The 19,297-nt window shown below is 40.4% G+C and overlaps 1 protein-coding gene across 10 annotated transcripts in view; it reads left to right on the forward strand.

The window, feature by feature from the left end:
• The window catches only part of MTA3 (metastasis associated 1 family member 3), a 216,439-nt gene that overhangs the window by 184,921 nt on the left and 12,221 nt on the right, over positions 1–19,297 (forward strand). For 5 of the 10 annotated variants that reach the window (XR_012379715.1, XM_073897347.1, XM_073897351.1 and 2 more), the window contains 4 exons: positions 881–1,032; positions 1,719–1,941; positions 9,809–9,895; positions 12,535–12,681. Coding sequence is in view for 9 of the 10 variants with exons in the window: in XM_073897347.1 (XP_073753448.1) it covers positions 881–1,032; positions 1,719–1,941; positions 9,809–9,895; positions 12,535–12,681 (609 nt within the window). In the remaining variant the exon portion in view is untranslated. Of the gene's footprint in view, positions 1–880; positions 1,033–1,718; positions 2,062–9,808; positions 9,896–12,100; positions 12,220–12,534; positions 17,316–19,297 lie in introns of those variants that run through there. The other 5 variants (XM_025868134.2, XM_025868135.2, XM_073897349.1 and 2 more) reach the window with 4 other exon arrangements.

Consider the following 19,297-nt stretch of genomic DNA (forward strand, 5'->3'; position numbering starts at 1 on the left):
TGTTTAGTTAAGTGATATATCAGCCAGGTTATTAGGTCCTAAGCAATGTGTGATCTTGGCTGCATATGCTCACTGGATCTGGATTTAAATAGTCTTTTTTTTTTTTTTAAGGTTTTATTTATTTGACAGAGAGAGACACAGTGAGAGAGCAAGCACAAGCAGGGGACGAGTGGGTGAGGGAGACACAGGCTTCCCACTGAGCAGGGAGCCTGATGTGGGGCTCGATCTCAGGTCCTCGGGATCATGACCTGAGCCAAAGGCAGACGCTTAATGACTGAGCCACCCAGGCATCCCTGGACTTAAATAGTCTTGAAAGGGATTCTGTTTTTAAAGGGAGAAATATTAAAATGATTATTTTGTTCATTTATTAAAATAAGGAAATGGAAAACAGTTATCTATTTCTGACAGATTCCTGCCCTAATCAGTGGGGCCTCTCTGAGCACCTTAAACTCTGAGGTAGTTTCTGAACCAGCAATTTGGTGACCTAGACTTAGACTTTAAACACTAATCTAACAATAATAATACCTTTCTGATAACTTATTTCCAGAAATGTACACAATAGAGGGTATTTTTAACTAACAAAACTCCCTCAGTAATAGCATAGTTTATTATATAGGATACTTCATCTATTAACTTCTTTTAACAGGAGCCACAAGTACTCGATATATATATAGAGAGAAATAAATGGTTTAATGAATTCTAAATCTTGAAAAATACATGCATGTATTAGACTTCTATGTTTGGTGAACTGGGGAAAGAAAAATAACATTGTAAACTAAAAATGACTTTGGAATATTTTAAAAATATTTAATGGTATGTGTATTGATGTTACAAATTACATAGCATTCTTTGTTTTTCCATATTTTTCCTCTGTCTTTAGCTACACAATCTCATCAGTGGTATTCTTGGGGTCCACCTAATATGCAGTGTAGATTGTGTGCAACCTGTTGGCTCTATTGGAAAAAATATGGAGGCCTGAAAATGCCCACCCAATCGGAAGAAGAGAAATTATCTCCCAGCCCAACTACAGAGGTATATGAGCAATAATCTTTTATGTTGAAGAATGTCATTTCAATGGCTAGATACTCCTTGGAAACAGAAGTGTAGTACAGGATAACTTAAAAGCAAGCAAAACTGTTGTTTTTGTTTTTGTTTTTTTAAGATTTTATTTATTTATTTGACAGAGAGAGAGAGAGTGAGCGCAAGCAGGGGGAGTGGCAGGCAGAGGCAGAGGGAGAAGCAGGCTCCCCACAGAGAAGGGGGAGCCCGATGTGGGACTCGATCCCAGGACTCCGGGATCATGACCTGAGCCGAACGCAGTCGCTTAACCAACTGAGCCACCCAGGCGCCCAAGGTCAATGTCAATTTAAAAACCAAAATAGAGGAAGGAGTGCACTTGTTGTGATGAGTACAGGATGATGTATGGAAATATTGAGTTACTATATTGTACACCTAAAACTAATATAACATTGTGTGTTAACGAATTGGAAGTGAAAGAAACACTTAAAAAACAAAAATAGAGGATCACACACCCTCCCACCCCTACCCAGTTTCCCTCTCTACGCCCCTACCCTTAATGCATACTTCTAAATTTCCTCCTTTAGGGGTAGGGTATTGTTATAGATGCTTCAGTGAAAAACTTAAAAATTGCCTTTTCTTTGAGCCTGATGCCCATAGCATTCTATTCTTTATGTGTCTATTGGTGTCTGATTTTGCAGGACCCCCGTGTTAGGAGTCACATGTCTCGCCAGGCCATGCAAGGGATGCCGGTCCGAAACACGGGGAGCCCAAAGTCTGCAGTGAAGACCCGCCAAGCTTTCTTCCTTCACACTACATATTTCACAAAATTTGCTCGTCAGGTCTGCAAAAATACCCTCCGGCTGCGGCAGGCAGCAAGACGGCCGTTTGTTCCTATTAATTATGCTGCCATTAGGGCAGAATGTAAGATGCTTTTAAATTCTTAACCTTATGTGTTGTGCTTCTGACCATTTTCTCTCCTTCCCTGTCTCTCTTTTTTGTTTGTTTTTTTGTTTTTGTTGGCAATAAACATAAGTTCTTGTGTACAGCCTTTTATTTGGTTTATTTTTTTAACATTGTTTTTGTCTGCTGCCATTTGTATCATGCCAACCTAAAAAGGAAACACTGGAAGTCCCTCTGCAGAGAGGATAGTGCTCAGCAGAGAATCGGTGGGAGGCACCCTTGTCCAGGAAGGCCTTGTGATGGGATTGCCCGAGAACCGTTATGGGAAGGCACTTTTCACCTGTAAGGTCGTGCCACGATGTAACCCCTAAGGACGGTGTCCCGGTGAAGCCCCATAGACAAGACATGCAGCCTGCTCTTACATGGCTTCATTAGGTTTGGATAAAATTTGCCAATTTACATTAATTAGAAATTGCATGTCTTTGTAAATCCCTCATTTTCCTTTTACAGTCGTACAATATTAATGGAAATTCACAGTGCTTCATAACAAACACTATTTTGGAAGTTATTGGAAGATGGAGCAAATTATAAATGGATTTTAGTGTCTTTGGGTGAATTTTCTGAAAACACATAGTTAGTTTTTACAGGCTAGTGACCAAATTTATGTTTGAGCATTCTTTATATTTGTCCAATTTGGTTTCCATTTCATAATCATACATAGATTACTGCATACCACGTACATGACTATTACTCTCATTTTCAACATGCTCAGTCTTGCTTATGTTTCTTTTTTTTTTTTTTCGTTAGAACAAAGGTCATATGTATCAGTGAATTGTGGGTTGTTCTGTTATTACCATGTACCCCTCAAATGTGTCCATACTTTGTGTGCTAGCTCTGATTCTAGCCTTGCTATGTTTAGTCACAGGCCTGCTCCACGTTAGAACCATGCAGCTTTCTCCCTTAAAGGATGAGCAGACTTGCTGTCTGGCTTAACAGAAGGGAAATCGTGTAGACATTTAGTAGATGCTTTTTCTGTGTGAGAAAAGAAATTTCTTGTTATGAGATGTTCCATTTTGATTTAAGGAGGGTATCCATATAAGGAGGGATAATTGAAAATCATTTTTTTGTCCCTAAAGGTAATTTTCAGCAGAACAGTTGAAAGGCTTTACAACTTACAGGTAAAAGCTTTATAAGGAGAAGAAAAGTGCTTTGTAAAGAGAGTGGAAAATGGCAGTACTCTCTGAGTCCCATGGAGGGGAATTTAGCTCCATTAGACTCATGTGTATTTGGAACTTAGGCTGATACTGATATTTCATGCTAGCATTTCTGAGTGCATGGATTTATGCTCTTATCCTTTCCTTTCTTTCTTTTTTTTTTTTTAAGTATTTTATTTATTTGACAGAGAGACACAGCGAGAGAGGAAACACAAGCAGAGGGAGTGGGAGAGGGAGAAGCAGGCTTCCCGCTCCGGGAGCCCGATGTGGGGCTCATGACCCGAGCCGAAGGCAGACGCTCAACGACTGAGCCAGGCGCCCCTCTTATCCTTTTCTTAACCATTTTAAGGAACTGGAAAATATTTGCATTCATCCAAACTGCTTAGCTGATTTAAAACACATTTATATAGTTTCTTAACTAAACAGGATAATAAAACATATGAGAAAGAGAATTGAATGAAATTCTTCCATTAAAATTGGCCAGGATCCAGTATCATCTTTGTTCCTATGAATGGAAAAGAAATCACCAACTAAATTGGCAGCTGAGGAAGCTTCTGTTTCCCATGGCTCTTCTGTTAGTTTCTCAGTTAATACGCAAATTGCCTTTATTTTTACTACTATTTTTACTATTCTTCAATGAAGTGTATTTTTCCTGTTACCTCATTTTATATATTATTCCTCAATTGAAAGGCCATGCTACTAAAGAAAGGGGGGGGGTCAGTTAAATTACATGTGTTTTATTTCTATAAACATGTAGCTATAATAATAATAGGAATAAAAGAACAGAGTCATTTGGTGTGATGAGATTCAAGGAGCATATTTTGCATTTCGCTCCTTTGGTCAAGTTACATATAGAAGAGATTCTCAAAATAATTTTACCTTGAGATTTAAAATTACAAAGTTTCAACAGCCATCTACTGTTATTTTTTTTTTCAGACAAGCAACTAATGAACTCTTCTAGCATCTAATTGATTCTTACACCATCTCCTGTCTTATATGTACCTTGTTACCACCTCCTCAGCCGATCCCTTGATTTTGGCTTGTTAGGGAGAAGATAAACTGTTAATAACTTGATGTCTGTAGGCAACCGTGTCTATGGTCCAGTGGGAATGCATAGGTGTATCATTTTTTAGTAAGCTGTCCTTGGTTTCTCAAGGGCAATGGTGACCCCCATCCCTCCTCAAAAAAGTTAATCCCTGTGATACAGTATGAATGTACGTTCAGATGAGATGAAAGTCTTAATTCCAAAGATAACTGATGGATCAAGAGCTCTAACTGATGCGTTTTAGAATAATTCTTCATAATGTTCAGGAAGGTAAGTAGTTTTCCCTGTGAACTTAAGAGTTCTAAGCACTATAGAAGCTGACCCCTTCCATGGCTTCTGGCCTTGGCAGCACCATCACAATCATGTCCTAGCCAGAGTTCACAGGGTGACAGACTACGTGAGAGTGAAGGGAAAAGCTAAGGAGACAAAATCTCAGATTGTGCAGAGCATAATGGTAACTATGAGCGCTTGACTTACAAGTTGATTCTTTTAGAGGAATTTTTTTTATTACAACAGTACTCTCTGGCCTTTTTTTTATTTTCGTTAAGAAAATGGTATTAAAGCAGTAGAGTGAAAAGGGGAAATCTTTATATATCCATAAAGTGTCACAGAGAAAACGTAAGAACAAATAATGTCCCTGGGAAGGGAAGCTGGGAGGCTGAGACAAAGGGGTGGGAAGGAGACTCCCCTCTGTTTATCCTTTTAAACTTTTTCAATTTTGAGCCATGGGAATACGTTTCTTATTTTTAAAAAATAATTTTAAAAACTTAAGTATATAGTATGACCAACATGTTGAAAAATCTATACATATAAGAAATACATATATATACATATATATGTGATTTTTTAAAACCAAATTCCCCAAATTTCTATTTGTTTGAATACTATGCCTTTATATGTAAATATATAAGTCCATTACAAAAATGACTAACATCAGTACAATGCCTGAGCCTGTTCTACCACAGAGATAGTGCTTATTAAACATGGATTGGTAAATCAAAAACCAGAACATCCGCAGAAAGAAAGGTATTGTGTCCTTGACACAATTTGCAGACCGGTAGCATGGGTTGTCAAGTTTCAGACAGCCTGTCTCTTCTCCCCCTGCCTTCAGTAAAAAAAGCCACGATGTGATAATGATGTTCTTCTTTTGTTCTGGCCGTCAGACATGACCACTGAGCTTCCCGATAACTTTATCAAACATCTGTAAAATCACCCAACACCTAATGAGCACAGGGTTACTATTTGAGATTCAGGATCCTCAGAAACTGAGCTTAAGTAGAAGTGGGTATGTTTGCAGCACTCCGTAGATGAAGCTAAAGTGTCTGAAGAAGTGGGTCCAAGTGACTCCCCCAAAATATGCTTTGTAGCTTGCATGGGTGACTCCATGGTTTCTAAGTTGATCACACCAGACTTAAATGACCACCATTCCCTAGTACGCAGTTCCTTGAGAGGCACCTGGAGCCACATTTTTCTGTTTGAAGATGCTGATTCAGCTTTGGAAGTATCCCAAGGGCCTGCATTCAGAAGCTTTAAAATATGAGTTTTTCTAGAGATTTCTCAGCAACAGTTAACTATTAATAATTGTATAAAGTTGTATGATATTTTAAGCTCTAATATTATGTGAGAACAGTTTGGGTTTGGGTATTTTGGGAAGTTTGTTTTGAATAAAAATTCATTTTTGAATGGATACTTTAAATTTTTCTAAAGATAGGAAAGTAGCTAGAAATCCTATTGCCATTCCCATTCATACCATCTTCAGAGGTAACCATTGTCATCCTGTCTAAAGTACCCAGAGATGCTTTGTGTATCTATAATGGTCTAAGTAGGTGTATTCTTTTTTTGTTTTAATACAGATGTTAATGTGCACATTGTCCTGCACCTTGCTTTCTTTAGTTCAGATCTTGGAAGCCATTCCATACCAGTACATTGAGAGCTACCTCCTTTTCTTATCAGCTGCAAAATAATGTTTTGTACTTTAATTCCCTATTAAACAGATTTTTGGGTTATTTCCAGTCTTCTTGTTGCAACAAATATCCTTATACAGATAGCATTTCATACTGATGTGTGAAATGTGCGGGTAGGTCACAGGACAGACCCCTAAAGGTAAAATATCTGGATCAAGGAACATGCATTTGGAATTTTAATAGTACCCAGTTATCCTTAGAAAAACCACGATTTGCGTTCCCACCCACAATGTCTAGAGAATGCCTGTTTCTCTAGAACTTTGCCAGCAGTGTTATCCATCTTTGAAACTCTTGACTAGTTGACAGGTGACATGTAAGTTATATTAGTTTGCATTTCGCATTTTGAATGAGATAGAAATCTTCTCATATATTTGAAAAACATTTGTTTTTCCCTTTCTGTCAGCCGTTTTTGCCCCTGGCCTGTTTTCTATTAGAAGTCTTACTGACTTGTGAGGACTTTTTTATATTTTAAGGATGTTAGCTCTTGATTTGTGATACATGGTGCAAATATTTCCCCTATTTTGCCTTTGACTTTGTTTATGATGTATTTGTCAAGCAGATTTTTTTTAAAACATAGTTGAATTTATCATTTTTATTTTTTTCAAAGATTTTATTTATTTATTTGACAGAGACAGTAAGAGAGGAAACACGAGCAGGGGGAGTGGCAGAGGGAGAAGCAGGCTTCCCGCTGAGCAGGGAGCCCGATGCGGGGCTCGATCCCAGAACCCTGGGATCATGACCTGAGCCAAAGGCAGATGCTTAACGACTGAGCCACCCAGGTGCCCCGAATTTATCATTTTTAAAAAAGGTTTATTTATTTTAGGGAAGGGGAGAGGGAGAGAGAGAGAATCTCAGACTCCCCACTGAGTGTGGAGCCCAACATGGGGCTGGATCCCACGACCCTGAGGTCATGACCTGAGCAGAAACCAAGAGTCGGATGCCTAACCGACTAAACCACCTAGGCGCCCCTGTGATTTTTTTTTTTTTTATAATGGCACCTGGGTTTTGTGTCATCTTTAGAAATGCTTTTGCAATTCCTATAAGAAAATTCTACGGATGATTCTATTTTGACAGCAATCTTGGAAGCCCATGTGAATGTTTTTGTGAATTTTAATTCAGTGTGTACTTTTTGCAGTTTTTCTATTTTATTCCCACACACATATTTCCAAAACATTGTAGAAAAATGGCTGTGAGTTGCAATGAAAGCAACAGTGTTTTTCCAGGTTTACCTCAAGGAGATGTACTCTAGGAAGCCAAAGAAATGAGCCTGTGTGCCGTCAAGTGACTTGGGTGAGATGCTCATGTTCTCCCTCTTTCTGGGCAGATTTTGATTCCTTCTGGGTTCTTTGGGCATCTCTCAGGTTGCTTGCCTTATCTGTGCACTTTTAATGCATACTGATGAATTATCTCTGTTTTAATAGAGTTAGGTGAATAATTTGACTGATAAGTGGCACCACTGGCCTGCTCTTGAGTGCAGACCAAGATTTTTTTTAACCAACTCAAATGTGGACCTGATAATCCCATGTGTATGATCATTCCCCCAGGGCAGAAGGTATTTTTCCCATGCGTATTCAGTGTATATCATTGAATAAATGCAATTTTTATATGAAACAGTGACTAGGTAGCCTTAGCACTTAATTCCTCATAGCGGAGACTGATCATTCTTGCCACCAACTACTTTAAAATGTAATGGGGATTAGTGATGCTTCTAAAGAGCTTTGATCTCCCACTCAGGTGCTCTGTAAATTGTCACTTGGAACATCACATAAGTAATGCTACTGATTTGATGAGAAATTAAAAGCAGATTAGTGTGGTTTAAAATGAAATATCTTTAGGTATTGTGTTCGTGACCTCTTTGATAGGCTTCCTTTTGTTGATTCTTGTCAAGGTGATAGTCCTAGGAGAGTCCATCAATTGTAACCACATTGACAGTTTTCCTTTGGGCCTTATTAACTGGAATAAAGTGCAAAGTTAATCTTATTACTAGTAATACAATGGTTGCTTTGTCCAGAACATGGAGGACATACAAGCTGATTCATTCAAGCTTTCTTTCATTAATAGAAAGGACAAAGTTTTCTCTTGTCCTCATCCCAAGTAGAACTTGAATTTTAGATGAATTAGTAATAGGAAGGAATTATTTAGTATCCACTCACAGCGATTTGACAGGGATTTGATTTGTGTTGCTTTTTAATGTTTATTTAGATTACTCCCCCAAAATATGCTTGGTATATTTCTTCCTTTATCTTCATTGTTATTCAACAACAAGTGAAAAACTTCATATCTCAGTAATTTTTTTTCCCAAAGGAAATCAGCTGAGTAAGGAGGAAAAGAAATCAGATCATTTATAGTTGTCCATGGTTGTATAATAATTAGCCAGCACTTAGGATACATATTCTGATTCCTATTATCTGAGGCTCTCTGCAGTATGTGCTTTGTTTATTTTAGACGTTTTCTTTTTAAATGCTATTTGCCCACCTCTTTCCGTTTAATAGTTAAAATAGTTTCCTTGGTGAAAGAGAAAGCTAGAGCTTATGAAAAAGTTAATTTTTAATTTTAAATGATTTGTGGTTCCAGAGTGAATTGTATATTTTAACACTAATAGTGCAGAGAGAATTCTTGTGGATGTCAAAGGAAATTTCCTGTATGTATGCCTAGAAATGTGGTCTCAGCCTCAGAAAACCAGTAGGGCATTTTTGTCGAGTACTGGAAGGTGGGAAAAGCATACATGTAGCAAAATATCTGCTAAAAGTACTCTTTAAGTTTTATGACAATATCTGCAGATTTAAAAAACATTTCAATACACTTTTTTTTTTCTCCCTTCAAACTCTATTTTTGTAACTTAGCTCCTCGGTCTGAGAGCAGCCCTGTTCCACATCCACTCTTCCATCCTAATGACAACTAATTAAAACGCAGAGTGTGTGTGTGTGTTATATGCCTTATTTTTCTCTGTCAGAAGTGTCTTATGGTAGGGTATGAGGCGTGTGAGGGGAACTTTATGAACACTAACAGCCATTCCCACAGTATTTTACTGTTCTGACTAATGGATGAGACACTCTCTACATACAGGCAACCTTTTACAGCTCAGCACCATTGACATCATAGTAGGATGTGAAGGATGGAAAACGAGCGCTAAAACCGATGACCCATGTTTACCCTTGTGAGGCTCTCGTCTAATGGAACTGAGTTTAATCAAGATAGATGAAAACTTCTCAATGGAGACTCACTCCCATTAGGTCAGGGATGGCCAAGTGTATTGCCTTTGTCCGCTTTGTCATTTTTGTCTTCTCCGCCAGATGAATCTTACATTAGGACTGACTCACCTCATTCTGCATGGAAGTTTTTCTACTATGAGAAAGCAATGCCATGGCTAGGAAGGAAGCATGTTTCCACCGCTTTTCAGATGGGCACACACAGAAAGTGTGGGCAAGATATGTATTAGCTGCACTCATGATGCTTTAAAGTGAGTGTTCTCCAGGTACCTCCTTCATTTAGTAATTTGGAACCAGAACTAGAAACGGTTTTCTCAAACCCCACAGGAAATTGTGCAGGAGTCTGGTGGATATTTTGCACTGTCTTCCACCGGCATCTTTTGTCTCTGCAGTGTGTGTAGAATAGGTAGAGAAATCAGCCTCATTGGTTGTCTCCATGTTTCCTTCTCTCCTCAGATGCAGACAGACATGCCGAGCTTTCTGGAAGTCCACTGAAAAGCAAAAGCACTAGGAAACCTTTGGCATGTATCATTGGGTATTTAGGTGGGTATTTTCTAATAGGAAAATTTCAAAGAATGATCTTTGTATCTTACAAGTATTTGGCTACTCTAAATTGTCATACTTAAACTAAATCTAACCCTTTCAAGTAGCTGAAATTGGATACTTTCACATGTATAGTCAACTTATTTTGTTTTAGAAGCTTTATACACACAAGATATACACAAGGTTATGGATATACACAAGATATACACAAGGTTATAGATATGTTTGCTTTTTCAAAAAAAATCAATAAAAATGTAATGTATATTTATGGATATAAATACAGATTGAGCAAAAAGAAGAAAGTAAGAATCACTAGATTATTAGAGGATGAATATTCTTAATGTTTTGATTTAGATCCTTCCACTTGGCTTATTTTTTTTTTAATGAGATAAAACTCGTTCTAACCTGTCTTTAAAAGAATATTTATAGTTTTGATGTACCAATTAAGGTTACTGTGAAAGGGGAGCATTTGTATTGCTTTCTGGTTTTTACCGTCTTACTTAACTTGGACTTCGCCAAAGATAATGGCTCCATATATGTGTTGAAATATCACAATTAAGAAGAGTATTTTTAAAAATCACTAGACAATAACACTTTTTTGGGTTTTTGCAAAGTTTTAAGATAATTTACAAAATAATCATTCCTAAAATGGTTTCTACTATACCTGGAAGCTATACACTGGCATGTTGTTAATGCTTCTAATATTCTTGCTTTTTCATTTTCCCAGTAAAAGTGAAAGATGTACTCAAAGTTGCATTGAACCTTATTGCTCTGTCAGAAAGGTAGACAGTTATGAAGTGTTCAGACTCCAGACACACTTAAACATCGAAGTGTAGCCTTGAACTTGGTATATTATTCTCATCAGAGCATCCAAGAGTCAGAAGCTCACAGCTCCCTCTTTGATTTTACTTGGTCACCTGATTTCTTGTTTTATTTCTCAGGGCCTAAAGAATTGCTTTGATAACCCCCAGAATATTACCTCATTATCATAGGCAGGACCTGGGTAGGTCATGGTGATCAAGTCCTTGAAGTTTGCTATCTGTATGCCCTTGCAGGACCTGATCCTCCAAGCCCCTTCCCACCATGCAAGGACAAGTCTCTGATCATAAGAAATAGAATATAACAGTGCATATTAGTCAGTCTTTCCATGGGTAATTGTGTGTTCCTCCTGCGGATAAATAGGTGTCTGTGCCTCCCAGGTAAGCCCAAAGATGTGCTGTTCTTACTAGCTGAACCACATCCCTACCTAACATATTTCTGAGTATTTACTACATACAAGACACTATGCTAAGTGATTTGGAGGAATGCCAAGATGAATAAGACTTTGCCCTCAAAAGTTTTAGTCTAGTGGGGAAAGCACACAGGTAAGGGCAACTAAGCAAAGGATTAGCTCCTATAAGAGGATTACAGGTAATATTCATTGGACACTTGGAGGAAAGAATAGTTATTTCTGATGAGATTTAGGGCAGCCTACATGGAGAAAGCAGTATTTGATCTCAACCTTGAATGATAAGTAGTAGATAGAAAAATAGGAAAACAATATTTTTCCCTTTATGAGGCCAAGAGAACTTGATGAACAAAGGCTTTCATGAGTCCAAAGGCAGGTGGTATGGTTTGGATGGAGCGTAGTATGGAGGCTGTAATGAAAAATGGGGTTGGCAAAGTTTCAGTGCCATGTTGGAAAAAGAAAATCAGCACTATATACTGGTTAGCACTTGATCTGTTCCTAAATTTTGGCAAGTGTAGAATTTTGACCAGACTAGGATATAGTAATTCTAACAATCCTAACAGCCTTTCCTAAATTTCGAACAATGAAGCTGATATCCTGGCCCTTCCCTGAGAAGACAGGGTGGCTCATGCACAGATGGTGACTCAGAATCAGGGGGCAGGCTTAGCTTTGGACAAGACATTGCCCAATAATAGTAACGGACTGCAATCCTTAAATCCAGTTGCTACAGACTGCAATTTCTGTCCGTCTGCTTTATCCAAAAAGTGCAAGTAATTCTAGGCTATGTGCTGACAACATACTTCATGTAAACACACATATCCCACATGCACGGCACCGTTTTGTGATATATCCTCCATCAAAGCTTTTCTTCTACTACATCTTGAGTCTAGAATTTGGCATTTGGTGTCAGGTTTCATCTACATCAAAATGTTCTGTACCTGGGAGAGATTAACCCTGGTCCTGTACCCTCCTTGCAGAGCCAGAGGAAGAATCCTGTTTCCAGAAATCTTTCACACCCGAGACATGCTGCATGCTGTATCTTCTCCAGATAACCTTTAAATTCCGTAAAACCTTGAGTTAGTTGCCTTATTCCCTTAGTAAATCTGTGCTCGAGTGACCTTCTGAAGTGCAAGTGGCGTTTTGTTGTTGTTTTTGTTGCTTGTCCTTCCAACATAAAGCTCAGAGCTCCAGCTAGCAGAGGAAGCAGCAGCTCACTTCTGATAAGTAAAGCCATGGTAACAGCACTTGAAGTTGATTCATTATGCAAGTCGTTGGGAAAACAGGCTGGCTCATAAGGAACTGACTCTCAGCTCATTAAGAAGTAAGATGTGTGCCTATTAGGCAATGTAAGTGCACACAGAGATTTTTAATACCATGTTCTGAGTTGAGAAACCTTTTCTCCCCCTGCCAGAGATCCATCCTTCGAAGAAACCTAATGTAATTCGATCTACACCAAGCCTGCAAACCCCCACTACCAAGCGGATGCTAACCACCCCGAATCACACGTCTCTGAGCATTTTGGGGAAAAGAAACTACAGTCATCACAATGGCCTGGATGGTATGTAAGCCCAGGAATTCTGGGGGCCTGATCCCACAGGCCAGGGCCTCTCTGCCCTTGTCCCCTCTGAGCACGTCCCCTGCCAAATCCAAGACATGTAGCAAACAGGTTCTTCCACCCTCTAATTGAACTGAATGTGTGGTAAGGGGATAAGAGGGAAGGCTGCCGTGTACCACAATGAAGACATTTTGCCAAGTGATACTTCACGATCTCCTCAGAAGGGACCTTTTTGCCCACATTCCCTGTGAGGAGGCTTGTTTGGAGAGGAAGTCTGTATTTATCAAGTTGTCTCTGCTGGGTGATAATGTGCTTGCTGGATGCATGCTCACCGCTCATTTAGTTTTCCTGAGCAGAAGGGATGATTTCACCTTATGTCTGAGGCAACTGTGCTCTCTGGGGGTTCTTCGGTGTTCTGTGGATCATTTTGGATTTGGCATTTGTCCCCGACTTCTTTCACCTTATACAATGTTTTTAATTGCTCAAGAGTGCTACAAGTCATGAAGGGAATTGCCTGGGTGATGTCTTAAATACAGAAATAATAATTTGTTTGAAATGGAAAAGCTGAGAAATATCACCTCTTATCCAAAGTACTTCCCTTGGGGTTTGGGCACATAATGACTCTTCAGGTGGAATTGAATTATCTTCCCATTTGGACTATAAACACAAGGATGATAAATCGTCCAGGCAGTAGATATTACCCATTTCAATAGTCCTAGAATTTGAAGCTGTCTTGATGGTTTAAATGTTGGCATTTATTTACGAGTAAAACTCTCTCCAGGCTTTTCATGTCTTCGGGGCCTCTAAATTCCTTCAGTGACAGTAAATTATTTGTAATGAGGCCCTGGAGCAGGGATGTGAAATAGGCCTTCTAGTAATAGTTTCCCATGGTTTTCCTTCAGTATGACTTTTCATGGTCATAGTGATGTCAAAATGAATAAAAAACTGAGGGTGAAGAGTTTAATTTGCATTTATAGGTTATCAGTGTGTTACAGATATGTCTTTCAAGAATTTAGCTACACAGTAGTCTTGCAGAAATACTTATTTGCTAACAAGGACATGGCCATCCTTGCCATAATCTGCCCAATATCTACAAGGCCAGTGCTCTAACCACTGAGCTATGGAGCCTACCCGTTAATCCGCCCAATATCTAGACAGCAGAAGACTAAGGACAGATTGTGTCAAAATGTGGAGATTGGATTTCTTCCCAGCTTTTCGTTGCCCACAGCCGGGGGCTTTTGGATTCAGACTTAAATGGAATCAGGAATCTTTCTTTTATGTCATCACCTCCCTGGCCTCTGGAGGTGTGTGCTGTCCTACCGCAGGAAACAGAAATTAAGTTCTGGTTCATACGTACACACGTACAATATACACTTCAGGGTAAGAAGACTCTTGTGGTGACTACAGTTGGAAGAGCAGCTCTCTACTATCTTTTTCCACTTGTGCCCTATGGTCACAGTCACTCCAGGCCCCAGTCCTAGCCCCACATGACAGCTCGCATTTTATCACAGGTACCTGTCTCCTTAGAATTTCTAAAAAATGCCACCTCATAGTGTTCCCTCCCTAGGGCTGTTTGTTTCATTTCCTTCTGAAGATTGTTACTGTAAGGTCATTGCTTCTCTGCTCCGAACGGGTCGAGTGGGCAGGGCATACAGTGAATCCATGGGGTTATACTAACCGAGACCTTCCACCTTGTTGAGGAAAAGACCCCCATCTCATTTTCTGAAGAGACTTAGCTGTTGAAACAACTTTTTTCTTCAGACCCTTTTGTCTTTGCCAGCTTGGTATGGAGAGGAAGGCTGATGACATGTACCTTACCTGTGTTATCTCATTTGATTCACATGACAGCAGGTTCTAGGAGGTCAAGGAATTTAACTATTTTGCATAACATTGTATTTCTACTGCCTAGCACAGTGCCTGTAACTTAGTTTGTTCTTAATAAATGTTAATTGAATAAAGTAATGATTGAGGAAAAAGAGACCTAGAGAGGTCAATTAAATTTTCCGAAGTTACCAGGTATTAATGGATGGGGATTTCCATTCAGGTGTGGCTGATTTTAGAGTCTGCTCTTTTAACCACGGTTATAAAAGAAGTTGTGGCTATCAAATACGCCATATGAGTCAGCAAAGTAGAAAGCACAGAAGTTATTTTTAGCTAATTTAACGTAAGAAGTCAATAGGACAGGTGTTGGAGGACAGAAGAGGTGAACAGGAACATGGTGGGGGGCACAGGAAGCCATCCCCAAGGTTGGGAGAGCCAAATGAAGACCACGTTGGGGTTCCCCTTCTTGCTGGAGGCTCAAGGAGGCCCGCGCAGCGAGAACTGAGGCTTCTGCGGGAAGGCGCTGCTCTGCCGGTGCTCGCTTCTCTCAGGTGTGACGAGGCTGCTTCCGGGAGCGTGAGGGAAGCTGGGAACCGAAGCCACATAGGCGGCCGTGAGGCTGACGGGAACAGGACGCGGCAAGCGCCCTCTCCGACCTCCAGCCTCGCCGGCTCCCTCTAGCACCCCCTGCTGGCGCATCCGGGAGCCGGATGGCCGAGGAACAGTATTCGTAGGGTCCCAGCCCCCCTCCCGCCCCCGCACCGCCCAAGCTGAGTTTAGATGGATGACTGTGGGGCTGAGAGACAAGTGTGATGGAAACACACATTGCAGAGCATGTCCCCACTTCTGTATTCCCAGTGGAGCTTTTCCTTGGGATAAAGGGTCTGTTTCTTATTTCCTCAGGATATAGGATCCAGACTAAACCTGAGTTTCCAAGGTGAACTCAAAGTACTAGGAAAAAAGTATTAGGCTGATAGTGAGTTTTCATGGGATAGTCAATACCGTCATTTACTGGAATTGATGAATACAAATTAATGGAAAAGCCTCACCCTGTGTGATCCAATCATAAAATCAATTAGCATTGTGACTTAATTATCAGCGGGTCAGACAGGAGCACACCAAACAGGATGTTGACGGACAGAACTAATTTAACTGGAAACAAAACCTGATTGTACAGAAATATCCAGGTCTCTCAGCTTTAGGGCTTCCTGTCCCCTTCTCAGTGGCTCGCCCCCTTCACTCAGCCTCTACCTTCAGTTGGAAGTTCATGATGATGAGAAAAAGGGTACGGATTCCTGTTGGTAGAAAGGATTTTTACCTGACATTAAAAAAAAAAAAAAAAAGATGGACAGCTTCTTATCGTCTTCCTGAAAGTCACTGGCTTTCGTCTGGCCCTGGCCACTTAAAGGCCCTGGTGGTTGAGAGTCAGGCCTCTGTGTCTTCTGTTAAGTAATAACCCACGGGACCGGGCCACACGTACCCCTCTGTGATGCCCCTACTGGAACTTAAGCTCCAAGGGTGAAAACAGAATCTGCATACATAAGAGGCCTCATTATTTGGGGTCAGTAATAACAGGAAAAATGAAATTTCAAAACAGAGATCTACCTGGTCCCTTACCAGTCAGTCCCCTACACCTCATTCTCGTCCGTCAGGCTGTTGGTCCAGTGGTGTGCCACATGCCGTCATGAGCTTTCCAAATCCTGTCTCCTTTTCTGACTCACAGATGCTTTGATGACATTCTTATTGCCAGCAAACCAAGTACCTACCACATTTGGCCCATATGGTTAACTCCATGTGGCTGTGAGTAGCAAAGGCCCTGAGATCAGTGGGGATAGAAGAGCAATTACTGGAAAGCCTTTCCATGTCTGAGAGCCCAAAAGAGAGGGTAGCAAGGGAAATGGAATTTATCCGTGCCATGGGGGAAAAAAGTACCTCCGAATGTTTGGAATCAGGTGGGATTAACTGCTGCCTTCTCTGGTTACTTCCTGTGTGGCCTTGGGTAAATCACTTAGTTTCTTTAAACCTGTTTTCTCCTCTGTAAAGTACAAATTTCATTTGCCTTAATGGAGTTGTGATAATGATTAAAAATATTTCACCTACTTTATACCACTTGATCTCCCAAACTCTCTATGAGGTAGGTGTTACAGCCTGCATTTTAATAATGAAAACACCAAAGCTCAAAGAGGTTAAAAGATTTGCCTAAAGCCACCCTGCTAACAAACAGCAGAGATGAGATTTAAGCTCCTATCCAGGGTTGTTTCCAATGGGTGAATAAGGACCCAGATTTGTGTGCTGAGTGCAGCAAGTACCTGGGAGATGTTTATGTTTTCTGTGTATTGGAGATGGGTGTGTGTTTGGAAATATAGAGAGGAACATAGTAGGCATTTTTCTGTGCTTAGCCTGTGAGTTGTAAGCCACCATTGTTTGATTAAAGCTGTCCTTCCATTTCCTGCCTCTGTGAAGCTCTTCTGCCCATATCACAGCCCTACTTTCTCTGGAATGGAGAGCATAAGAACTATATTAGTGTCCGAGAGAGGGGAGAAAAAAGAAATAAGAGAAGATTCGCAGAATCACCTAAAGGTGAAATGTGTTTAAATTAAATTATATGGTATACCCAGCATTGACTCTGACTCATGGTAGGGATTCATTAAGTGCTAAGATTCTATTGCCCCCCACCCTTTAAAGAAGAAGTATTACTAAAGTTTTATTTTGAAAATTGTTAAGATATCAACCAAAGCTTTTGTAGTCATATGTGGACTGTATGTAAATAAAATGTCAACACTTTTCTTAAAACTACATTTATTTCTTACCTAAAAATATGATTTTCAAAAAATGACTCATGGGTTTGCTTGAAAGTAAATGGGTATGTTCCAAAGCATATTTGCACATTAGAAGGGCCCAGTATCTATAAAGAGAGATTGCCTTTGATTAAGTTATTTAAAGGAGTATTGAAGACAGGAAATTAGTTCAATAAAGAGGGCTCATTTAGCTCCCTGGTGGCTCCTGCAATTAGAGACCCTACCGCAGAGGGGATGGAACCTCATCATCCTGAGACAGTGGCCTTTTTTTCAGAGGGAAGGCTGAGTGAGAAAAAATCCAGAGAGGAGAGGGGCAGATGGGCTGTTCAGGCATCTCTCATCATCTCCTTACCCCTAAGAAAATGCCCTCCCCGCCCCAGTCAGCAGGTCTTCCTCTCTGCGGCCCTGGTGCCCAGGGACAGGGTGATCGCCTGCTATGTCTCTGTCTTTATCAGATGAGGACCCTGGAGAGCAACTTCTGTTTTGTAGTCATACGACAAGGGGACATCAGTTGGAGGTGTGCTCTTTTCCTCTTTTTCTGAGATGATAACGGCTTTTGTCCCAGGGGTACCACTGAAGCAGGACTCAGTGTCAGGAAAACCAAAGCAGCAGACCCAGGGGAGAGGTGGGTTTTCGGTGGAACAGAGTCAGGACACCTGAGCCAAGGAAATTGATGAATTGTACAATAAACTCCTTTTAATCTGCTTTCTTCTGGCTTATTTCCCCTGGGGTGTGTGAATACACTGTAGATCTAAATTTTTTTTCCTTATTTGTTTTCCACATTGAGTAATATCATTTTTCTGAGTCCCCTATGAAGAGGGTATCCAGTGTGGATGCCTCTAAGTAAAATATTATGATCTGGGGTGTGAAGACTGTTCTTTGGATGACTTGTTTCTGAATCAGTGATTCAACAGCTCCAACTGTTTGCATCCCAACTCCGAGAAATGGGTGGTGATGAGGCCCATTGTACCAGTGAGAGAGTTCTGGGAATGCATCTGCTGTCTTCACAAATCCCAGTAAAAATAGACTGCCAGCAACAGCTGATGGCATTCCTAGGCATGCTTGGGCCCAGGCCGCCTTCTGTCAACATTTTTATATCCTTTCAAAAGAATACAGTTTTTTTTTTAATCTTCCAAAATATTGTTTGTGGAAGAACATCAAGTGCCCCTGGACTCGCCTCTGATCTCCTTGTCTCAAGACGTAATGTTACAACCTCGTTTCATAGATAAAAGTGCCTTTGAATTTTCTTTTTTTTCCCCAGTATTTTCTAATGGATCGTTATGGCCCCAGGGTTTATTGAATATGAAGTAATTATAGCAGAGTACCTAGTATATCTAGAGAGTTTCAGGACTATTGAAGCATTATGTGAGGGCAGTGGATGTTCGCTCATACTGTGAATCCATAGGGGTGGCGTTGTAGAGAAAAACAGACCCAAATGCATTAGGCATGAGTAATTAACAACTTGGTGTTTTGGAATATTCTGGAAGAGTGCCAAATTGGCCACACCTTAGACCTTTCCTGGGTTTACTAATATCAGTTGCTCCCAGAGAATACTTTTATCCTGTTCCTGAGGGATACACTAGTGTGCAAGCCTGTAAGAGGTCTAGACTTCCCACCCTCTGAGAAACAGAAGAGTGACAAAAGTCCATGGTAGTTGCTCAAGGGTCCTCCTCAGTAAAGTGTCTCTGTTTACCTGCAAGGGACATTAGAAGAAACCTTTTTAACCAAACTCTCCCAATGTATTCCCATTCTCAGTGATACGTGGAAGGTGAATCTCTGAGAAAGAAAGTGAACCTCTAACTTGAGAGCTATCCTGTTTTTTTCAGGGAAGTGTAGATGCTTGGGAAAGGAGATTGAGGAAGACAGCAGAGGAAGGGGATTATGTCCCTAAGAACTCTTCCGTAGAAGAAGCGTGACCCATCCATCCAAAGAGCTGGCACATATGTCTGAGAAGGCCCTTGAGACATCAGTATTAGATCTTGATGCCCCGGGGAGGTAAA

Source organism: Callorhinus ursinus, unplaced genomic scaffold, assembly GCF_003265705.2.
Source record: "Callorhinus ursinus isolate GAN/ISIS: 27379988/994484 unplaced genomic scaffold, GSC_fseal_2.0 scaffold10, whole genome shotgun sequence".
Taxonomy (NCBI): Eukaryota; Metazoa; Chordata; class Mammalia; order Carnivora; family Otariidae; genus Callorhinus; species Callorhinus ursinus.